The sequence below is a fragment of the Diospyros lotus genome, chromosome 14 (assembly GCF_014633365.1).
Source record: "Diospyros lotus cultivar Yz01 chromosome 14, ASM1463336v1, whole genome shotgun sequence".
NCBI classification, from domain to species: Eukaryota; Viridiplantae; Streptophyta; class Magnoliopsida; order Ericales; family Ebenaceae; genus Diospyros; species Diospyros lotus.
This window is the reverse complement of record NC_068351.1, coordinates 17307557-17317428: the sequence shown is the minus strand read 5'-3', so window position 1 is coordinate 17317428 and position 9872 is coordinate 17307557. Positions and strand designations below refer to the sequence as shown.

The following is a 9872-nucleotide window of genomic DNA, read 5'->3' as shown; positions in this document are numbered from 1 at the left end:
TTTACGGCAATTTTCAAAATTGTCACAAAATTCATTAAAAAAATTAATTTAGCGGCGGTTTCTGAAAAGCCGCCGCTAAATTCAAAAATTATTAAATAATTTAAAATTAAAATTAAATTAATATTTGCGGCGATTTTCAAAACTGTCGCAAAATTCATTAAAATATTTAATTTAGTGGCGGTTTCTGAAAAACCGTCGCTAAATTCAAAAATAATTAAATAATTTATAATTAAAATTAAATTAATATTTGCGACGATTTTTCAAAATCGTCGCAAAATTCATTAAAAAATTTAATTTAATTTTTAAAAAAGAAATTTCCCCCCAAAACTTGCATTAATAATTTACAATTAATACTTATTGTATTAATAATTTATATTTTATAATTTGAATTAATAATTTAAAATTTTTAATTATTTTAAAATAATAAGTAGTAATAAAATTTTATACCAAAAATTGGTAGGCCTTCTGCCTTACAAGCTAAGCAATACAAGAGCAAATTACAATCCAAAATGAATTTAAAAGATAACTCTTTTAATTACAATGAAACTCAATAATACAAATTCAAATGCCTCTCAAGAATAACAAAAATACTCTTTGCCTTGAAAAGAAAAATGAAGGCTTGGAACACTTGAATATTAGAATCAATCACTTGAGTACATGCACTTGTTCATTAACCTTTTCTTTTGCAGCTTCAATTTCTATTTATAGTTTTCTGGTCATCTAATGTATTGAATAGCCGTTTAATGACCCTTGAGCTGCATTTAATGCTTAAGAAATTAGTCATTTTAATTTGTCAAACAAGAAATTGTCGACAAATATAAAATCGATCAATTGTTTCTATTGAAACATTTGAAATTTCAAATAGGCTTTCAAATAAACTTTTGACATTTTGAAGAGAGGTCGACTTATTCAATCAAACAGTTGACAATTTTGAACATAAAGTCGACAGTTTAAGGTAAAAGTCAATACTATATAGTCACTGTCGACTAAATTTAAACTGAAAACATTTGAATTGAGAGCATGAAATTTCCTATCTATAGATCATGAGAACTATTGATTGTTTTTGGCTAAAGGCCAAAAGTGGTAAACTATTTTCTTAAGAAATTCGATAGTTTTTTTATCTTAAGATAACTCATATTTCAAAGGCATAAAACAATTGAGAGATAACACAAAGAAGTCGACAGTTTTGCCTTGATCTTTTTAAAAGAAGTCTATGATTTAAAAGAATTTTCTTGAATTATTTATCATACACCAAGTTAATTGATTTTTGAAGGATGTATCATGAATTCCAAAGGTTAATTGTTCAAGAGGTTGCCATTAAGTAGGTTTACATGAATTTGAAAATATTGAGACACCATCTTAGGCAAAGGAATAATTTTCTATTTTCAAGTATAATCCAAATGATATTAAAATATTTTCCATAAACAAAACACAAGAAAGTTTGTCATCACCAAAATAGTATAAAAAATATAGCAACACTAATGATTTTTGCCCCCCTCACATATAAGATCTTCACCAAATAAAAGCTCACGTCTCTCTGGCATCTTTCTTGTTACGACCAATCTCCTTAAGGTTTTCTTCCATTTTCAGTCCAATGCCATACGAGACCTTTTAATTACATGGAACTACTTAACCCCTAACCCCAGCAAGATGCAATTTCATTCTATATCTATGGCACCACCCTTAAATTGCTTAGCATAATAAAGACAAGTGTATTGCATTTTATTGTCACTTGAATGTGATGAACTCACATGGTCCCATGCTGGATCAATTTTTCCATTTGGTGTAGAATCCGTTGTTGAACTCTTGTTTAATGAGTTTATATTTGGAGCATCGATCCATTCTCCTTAATAAAAAAAAATAAATGCACATATAATTTATTATTATAATAAGGCAAAGAAAACAATATGATTATCAGATGTTGAACTTTGAAGTGAACGGCAACTAGAGATGAATGGATAAAAAGAAGAACAATGGAAGATTGGTGGTTGCAGACGAACAAAGAAGAAGAGCAATGGAAAATAGGAGAAGAAGAAGAAAAGGGAAAGTTTAGAGAAGAAGAAAGATAGTGGAAGATCGGAGAGGAAGAAAAACAAAGGGGAAGAAGAATAGGGGAATGACGACCAGTGGAGAAGATTAGAGAGGGCTAGATGGGGAGAAGAAATTATCAGCATGTGATCGCTAGGGTTTGCAAAAATTAGCCCAATTTTGGCCCTTTTTCTACAACTAAAAATAATAGTATTTTGAGAAACTACAAATCTTGAATTAGAATAAGTCGAACTTTGCTACTTTGGACTACTAGCTATTCAACTAACAATTCAACTCCAAAACTCTACCAGTTTTTGAAAATCAATTTATTTTTTGTTCGAACCAAACTAATTTTCCTTTCGACTCACGATTTGACTAATCAAATCGACCAATCCAATTTGATTTTAAAACATTGGTACGCATATATGTGTAAATATAAATGTTGATCGTCACCATCATTGTCATTGCCAAAAGGAAGGAACCCCATCAAGATTATATATCTATCCGTGTTTTAGAATGGAAATATGTGTAAATATAAATGTAGATTGAACAAGCAAAGGTGTTCTAGAATAGACAATAGTTGTAAATTTAAAAGTTTATTAATGTTAATTTTGTCAAAAAATTATTTAAATTTTTGCTTCTACTTTTTGCTATAAGGCAGAAAAGCTCCAAATTTTTGCTTCTGTTGTACAATAATTTTTTATTTTGCTATCCTTAAAAGTACTTTTAGATTTTGGCTAAAGAGTACAAAAAATATGCAAAAAGCTCTTTTTTTAATTAAAAAAGTGTTTTAATTCCTACAATAGCACGACTAATATAGGCTCTAAATTTGAGACTTAAAAGATCCTAAGACCTATGTCTTGTTATCAAACAAGGCGTCATTGTCTACTAGGGTACGCATGAAGTTAAATTAAGTTAATTGGGAATGGAAATAGAGTATCTTTTGCTCTCTTTATTATTATTTTTTAGGGAGAAATATCAAATAAGTTATTATATTTTGGGTTTGAATTCAAATTGATCACTGTACTTTAAAAATGTTTTAAAGTTCAAATAAATTATTATACTTTTAGACTTAATGTCACATTAATTATTATAGTAAATGCCATCTTAACACTGTAGAACATTTTAATTCCATTAATCATAGTCCCAAACAAATCAGCATTCTAAGAATAGTTGCAACTGCCCAAATTGAGCCTAAATTCAAATTTGAAAAACCCCTCACAATCTCATACATTTAAATCAAACAGTAATTCAAATTCGAAAACCCCACTTAACTAAAAATGGCCAAAGCTAGACTTAAAAAACTCCACAAAGTTGCGAATGTTTCACAACACAAGAACCTTGAATCACAATCTTGGATGCTCTTTTGCCTAATGCATTTGGAATCTAATTTTGGGTCTAATTTTTTAATTAGGGTTTGATTGGAGATGGAGTTTGACAATGTTAATGAAATTAAAAGGCACCATATATATATAATGTCTAACAATACTTCAAGTATAAAAGTACAGTAATTTATTTGATAGTTCACCCTTAATTTTTTTCCTATAAGGTGATAGTATGTCAAATTCCTATTATATACTTTCTTCATAAACAATAAATAAAAGAAAGGGTAAATGTATTAAAAAATAACTTTTATCTTTGTTTTGATTTTGGACTGAACTTTGAATTTTATCACTAATAACACCCTCCTTAGCTTCAATTTTAGATCGTTGTTAGTCCATCGTTTGTAAAAACCATTAAATGTTGATGTGATGTGTGATATCAAATTAGTTGGCCTCCATAGTAGATAAAAATGTTGACCTAGTTGTCACCTAAGTTAAATTAAATTCCACATGAACTACTACGTTTTGGGTTAGAGTCAAATTGACCACTATTAGGTTTTCTACCTATGTGATAAAAAATTATTTAGACAAGTCCATAATTATTTCTTTAGGGCCATTAGGGTATTTGTGATAAAAAAAAATAAAGAGAAATAATTAAAGACAAATTATAATTTTGTCAATTGTAATATAAGATAAATATGGAGACTTATTTAAAAGTCTGCTTATTGGTGAAGAAGACTGCAAAAATCCAATTTAATTTGGAATTAGAATTCAGTTGCTTCCAATTTGAATTGGAATTGAAGAACTAATTGAAAGTGCATTTGGATTTAGAGACCATATATATTTATGTATATGCTTTGACTTGCGTAAGAATATGGCTATACATATGAAAAAAAATTAGTGAAGCTTCAATTCTGAAGTTTATACACTTATACCTAACTTATCTATAATTTTATTCATTAATTTAGCCTCCTTTATTTTATTTCTCTGTAACTGTACCATAATAATAATAATAATAATAATAATAATAATAAATATTGACACACATTTTTGTAACACCCTATATCGAGCGATAGAAAAGTTCGGGACAACTTACCCTGATTGGTCTACGCGAACTTCACAAGGAGGTCACCCATCTTTGGGCTACCCCAAGTTAAGCACGCTTAACTCTTGTGTTCTTTGCTTACATTCAGCTCAAAAGATATCCAACTGATATTATTTTATTCCTTACTTATTCTCGATATATACTACCATTCTCTGGACTTTTGGCGTATTACACACATCGTGTCATCATCATGGGGCCCACAGCTGCGAGTCAGCTCTTAGCTCTCCCCCCTCAACTGCCAAGAGCTTACCGCACTTATGAGCCCCTCAATCGTCCTCTGAGCGATTGATGTGGGATTCATGCCTAGGGGCCAATCAGCCCCCTGCCCCCCAATGCTAGGGGGTGATGGGGCTCTATCGTCTATGGGAATTCTCCTTAATGGTTCCTACAACCCCCGATAAGGGATGGGCTGATAGAGCCCCACCACACCTGTAAGGAGGGATGGTGTGGATACACCGGGTTCGTCCCACATCGATCGCTCAAAGGGCGACCACTGAGGGGCTTATAAGTGTGGTAGGGCTCCTTGCCATTGAAGGGCAAGAGCTAAGAGTTAACTCGCAACTGTGGATCCCATGATAATGACACAATGTGTGTAATACCTCAAGAACTCAAAGAATGGTAGTATTATCGAAAATAAGGAAGAAAGAAAATAACACCAACTGGATACCTTTTGGGTGAATGTAGGCAAAGAACTCCAAAATTAAACGTGTTTGACTTGAGATAGCCAAATGATGGGTGACCCTCTGGGAAGTTCGCGTAGACCTATCAGGATAAGTTATCCCGAATTTTTCTATCGATCAATACGGGATATTATAAAAATGTGCGTTGGCAATAATAATAATAATAATAATAATAATTATTATTATTATTATTATTATTGGTGGACAAAAAGGTTTCACCTTTGATGAGAGAGAGAGAGCAAATGTAAACACATTTAAAAAAGAATCAACTTCACTTCACTGTATTATAATGCGATGTTTCCTTTAGAGATAATAGAATAGCACCAGAGAAAGTGATAGCAGTGAATTATATTATATTATTAGTTCATAAAACTTTATATTCCAAAATAAATTAGTTATCGAGTTTTAACTTCTGTCATTATAGCCAATAAATTTTAATTTATATTATGATTCAGTTTCTCTTTGAGGATAATGATTTCCAAATTTATACTAATATACATCATGTTATTTTTTTTTTATTAAGAGAATTGACAAAAAAATCAAAAAATAATTATTGAATTATAATAAAAATAAAAGTTTAGTGAGGGTGATTATAATAAAAATGAAAACATAATAATTAATTTATTAGGAAGTTAAAATGGAACAAGTAACTAGGAGGATATGTTCATGTTAAAAAGGTATCGGTCAAGCATGAGAGACTTGTCGAAGGCCATGGCACGCTTTGAATTGGTCAAGTTGACCTCTGAGATGCCCACTAAAAATTGTGGGTCTTTGTCATCAGTCACCCTCCTGTTCTCCTTAGCGTAAAAAGTGATATTTCTCGAAACTATTATATTATTTCACGTATATGGAAAGAATTAATCATAATATATAACGATCTTCAAGATAATAGACACAATACATGATACCCATAAAAAGTCATCTCACAAAAAGATAAAATTTTCACACTGCGATTGTCATAACTCAAATCTGTATCCTTGAATGTAATCTATTACTCTAAAAATCATTTGTATTACGTCTGTGGGCACTCTTCTTTATAGGAGAGTTGTCCTCATTGTTTAGGTATGCCCATTAGAGCTCTAATTCCTTTTTAAGTATGAAATTAACTTAAATATTAAAAACTTCACCAGTAACTTCACTTATGCCCCTAAATTGTTTAGAGGTATATCATCATCAAGACACTCTTTTATCACTAGAATAGTCTCTCGTTATCAGGTGATGTGATAGAGAGTCACTTGCTATTTGTTTGAGATATTTCTTAACACTTAAATATTTATTATTATTATTATTATATCTTAATAAGAATAAGTGGAGAAGGCTTTTTTAGGTTTTTCGCCACTGGCATTTCTTTCTCACTCCCTTTCCCCTTCCAGGAACGTCATCGATGGGGTTCATAACAGAGGAACCCTATCATGAAGGTACAACTTTAACCATGTCGGCCCAGGCTTTCTTTGCATATATACATATATATATATATTTATGTGTGTGTGTGTGTGTTCTAATTAACTTAGACTTAGGTGGCAACCACTTTACCGTTTTAACTGATGTGGCAGGCAACTAATCTATCATCACATGCTACATTAGCATTTAATGGTTTTTATTAATTGTGGATTAATAATAATAATTCATAATTAAAAAAAACTAAAGTTAAATTTAATATTGATAAAATTAAAAACTTAGTTTAAATTTGAAATAAAAAAAATTGAATTTATATGCAATTTACCCTAAAATAAAAATAAAAAGTAAAAAAAAGTTGAAACTCAACAACATATTTTTATTTTATATATCAAATAAAATTACAGAAAATTAACAAATTAATAATTAGCCTCAACAAAACAAAATTAAAGTTAATAAAACTTTGATTTAGTGGCTAAGACAAAATGTGCAGGATTTTCAAGTCTTGCCACTGGCAAAATTAGATATTTCACCCAATACTTAGGTGGGGCTCATTTGGTATCAATTTTGATGGAATCGAAATCACAAATACTATTGCGCTTTTTTTATATTTGGAAAGATTTTATTTGAAATTTCAATTTTGAGGTTCAACTAATTAACCCGACCCGACCAGACCTTTAGGGAGGGACCTGAACGCGTTTGGGTCGGGCATGCATGATCATGTCTCGCACTATCCAACAATCTAACCCGTACGTGCTGGATTACTGGTATTCTGGGTCCCGCCAACTTTGTAAGGTGAATTCCAGTTTCCATAAAGAAATGGTAGGAGCCGAAATGCCGTCATAAAAGGACCTTTTTTTTCTTAAATTTTTTTCTCAGAATTCATTCCTGCATATATTACGCACCAAACAGTGAAATTTTTTGAGTTTGGGGGAATCCAAATGGGAAGAATGGTTGGACCCGATTTGAGTTATGAATTTAATTGATAGGGACTTAAGAAATAAATAAATCATATATAAATGTTGAAGAACTGAAAGGAGGAGTTGGAATTTGGGTGCAATGCACTCTGCTTTCACGCGGATCTGAGATCCCAGTCAATCCAATGCCCCTATAAATGGCAAAAGAAAACGAGAAGGACGGTTTCCAGCCGACAAGTGGGCCCCATGCCTCCCTCTTGGGCCAGACAGGAAACGGAGGCACAGAATTCAAAGCAAGCAGTCCATTTCGCACGCACCCACCCACACGCTTTCATCTTGCACCTTGCACTCACGTGGAACTATCCCAGGTACTCCTTCTGTACACGTGTTTGTCTACCACTGGTCCAATCATTGCTCCCGGCCTCCTCCCTCCGTCTCTCTATACATATGTACGCAATCGAAAAGGCAGACGCCGCGTTCCTGCTTTTCACAAAGAGAGAGAAAGAGAGAAAGAAGAAGAAGAAGAAGAAGAAGGTGGAGAGGAGCATAGCGCCGGAGATGGACAACGGATCGCCGGGATCTGAAGCCTCCGGGCTGACTTTTATGGAGACGGAGCTCACCTTGGGCTTGCCTGGCGTGTCTCACTGTAGAAAATCCGGCAAGAAGCGTGGCTTCTCGGAGACTGTTGAATTGAGCCTCGGGAGCTCTGCCAGCGTCCTTGAGTCTAGAGATTCGAATTGCAAGGATGATGGATCGGGAAACGAGATCGATGCGACGTCCAGAGCTCCCCAAACGAAGTGAGTTCATCATTTCAGATCTATATATTTCGGTTTCGGAATTCATATTTTTTTATACAGAGTAAAACCTAATTCGTGATCTAATTGTTGGCGAAAATTAATGTGTCAGAGCTCAAGTGATAGGATGGCCGCCGGTGAGATCATTCAGGAAAACCGCGATGAAAACGAGCAAGTACGTGAAGGTGGCCGTGGACGGAGCTCCGTATCTGAGAAAGCTTGATTTGGAGACGTACAACAGCTACCAGCAGCTGATGAGTGCTGTAAACGACGTGTTTGGCGTCTTCACCATCTGTATGTAAACAGTAGTTCACATCTTTCTGTGTTCATTATGATCATTCTTGATCTGTTTGTCCATTGTTTGTGGTCCTGCAAGGGTAATTGATTTGGTCTTTTTACTTGCTGCCTTTGTTCAGGTAACGAGAGGAAGCTTCTGGACTCCGTAAACGGGTCAGAGTATGTAGCTACATACGAGGACAAGGAAGGCGACTGGATGCTTGTAGGAGATGTACCATGGAAGTGAGTTTACTTACCCATTTGCTCCTCCCCTTCCAAAAATAAAAAAAGTGGTATTATTTAAGTACTTAATGTTAACATTGATTATGTAAAGTAAAATCATAGGTATTAAAATAAATAATATTTTTTAGGTCGATTAAATTGCTTGAATCCTCAATTAGTTATTATATATATTAATTTTTAATTAAAAAAACTCGAATGCGTATAAATTAAAAATACAAAATCATTTGAAAAGGAATTTTTATTTATGTAATTAAGTTTTGAATTGAATGAGCTTATGTATTCATTTATTTATTTATTTTTTGTGATTGACAGAATGTTTGTTGAATCGTGCAAACGTCTCAGGTTGATGAAGACCTTGGAGGCAATTGGGTCAGGTAAATCCTATTATTAACGAACATTTACATATTATATATGAATTAGGAACTATCAAGAATCAAGATTAATATGCAAGAATAACATTTATGTGAATAATTTTAATATAATATTATTTTATGTATAATTAGTTATAAATTTAAAATATTGGTTATTGGATATACAGGCGGAAGGATGTCTCCAAATCCAAAATGGCAGTTACTGAAGAATGCTTAAATGCTTGGGAGAGAGAGTTGCATCATCAGTGTATGAATGAATGTACAGACACAAGACAGGCTAGAGAGAGAGGCTGTTGCTTTGTTCCCTTCCGGGGTAGAGTTGGTTATATATAACTTCATGTGATATACTACGAGTCTGATTTCATTTATATTAATATATTCATATACATATACCGTTTGTATTTCTTTCTTCTTTTTGCTCGAAATTTAAATTTCATTTTTCATGTCGCCTTTTTTTGACTTTTTGAGGACTGTAATCATATAGAATTTTAGTACTCAATATTATTTAGATATTGGTGTTGTTCTCATTCTTAAAATATAAAAATACAAAAAAAATGGAAAAATAAAAGGTGTGTAGGGTCCAATTTGAAAAAATATACGAGTTAAATTATAAATTATACTTTAAATATGTTTTCAAACCTAATTAAATTATTTTTAGTAGTAAAATCAAACCATGAAATTACGGTTTTGCTTGGTTTAAACTGCAGTTTATAGGAGAATTCTATTTTTCTAGTACGTGCC

The 9872-nt window shown here is 32.5% G+C and overlaps 1 protein-coding gene across 2 annotated transcripts; it reads left to right on the top strand.

The window, feature by feature from the left end:
- Positions 1-7879: 7879 nt before the first annotated feature.
- On the top strand, positions 7880-9532 carry LOC127789769 (auxin-responsive protein IAA1-like). 2 transcript variants are annotated; one of them, XM_052318755.1, is made up of 5 exons: positions 7880-8244; positions 8354-8535; positions 8658-8760; positions 9103-9134; positions 9299-9532. In XM_052318755.1, the coding sequence occupies exons 1-5, from the start codon at positions 7895-7897 to the stop codon at positions 9346-9348; spliced, it is 717 nt and encodes a 238-aa protein (XP_052174715.1). In that variant the 5' UTR covers positions 7880-7894; the 3' UTR covers positions 9349-9532. The 2 variants fall into 2 exon arrangements, with proteins under 2 accessions (XP_052174715.1, XP_052174714.1); XM_052318754.1 differs by having other exon boundaries at positions 9073-9134.
- Positions 9533-9872: the final 340 nt, after the last annotated feature.

Excerpts from the sequence above, each read along its gene's own strand:
- LOC127789769 (XM_052318754.1), top strand. The coding sequence starts at position 7,895 with ATGTACGCAATCGAAAAGGCAGACGCCGCGTTCCTGCTTTTCACAAAG. Across the intron at positions 8,536-8,657 it reads GTTTGGCGTCTTCACCATCT|GTAACGAGAGGAAGCTTCTG; the intron begins GTATGTAAACAG and ends GCCTTTGTTCAG. Across the intron at positions 8,761-9,072 it reads GTAGGAGATGTACCATGGAA|AATGTTTGTTGAATCGTGCA; the intron begins GTGAGTTTACTT and ends TGTGATTGACAG.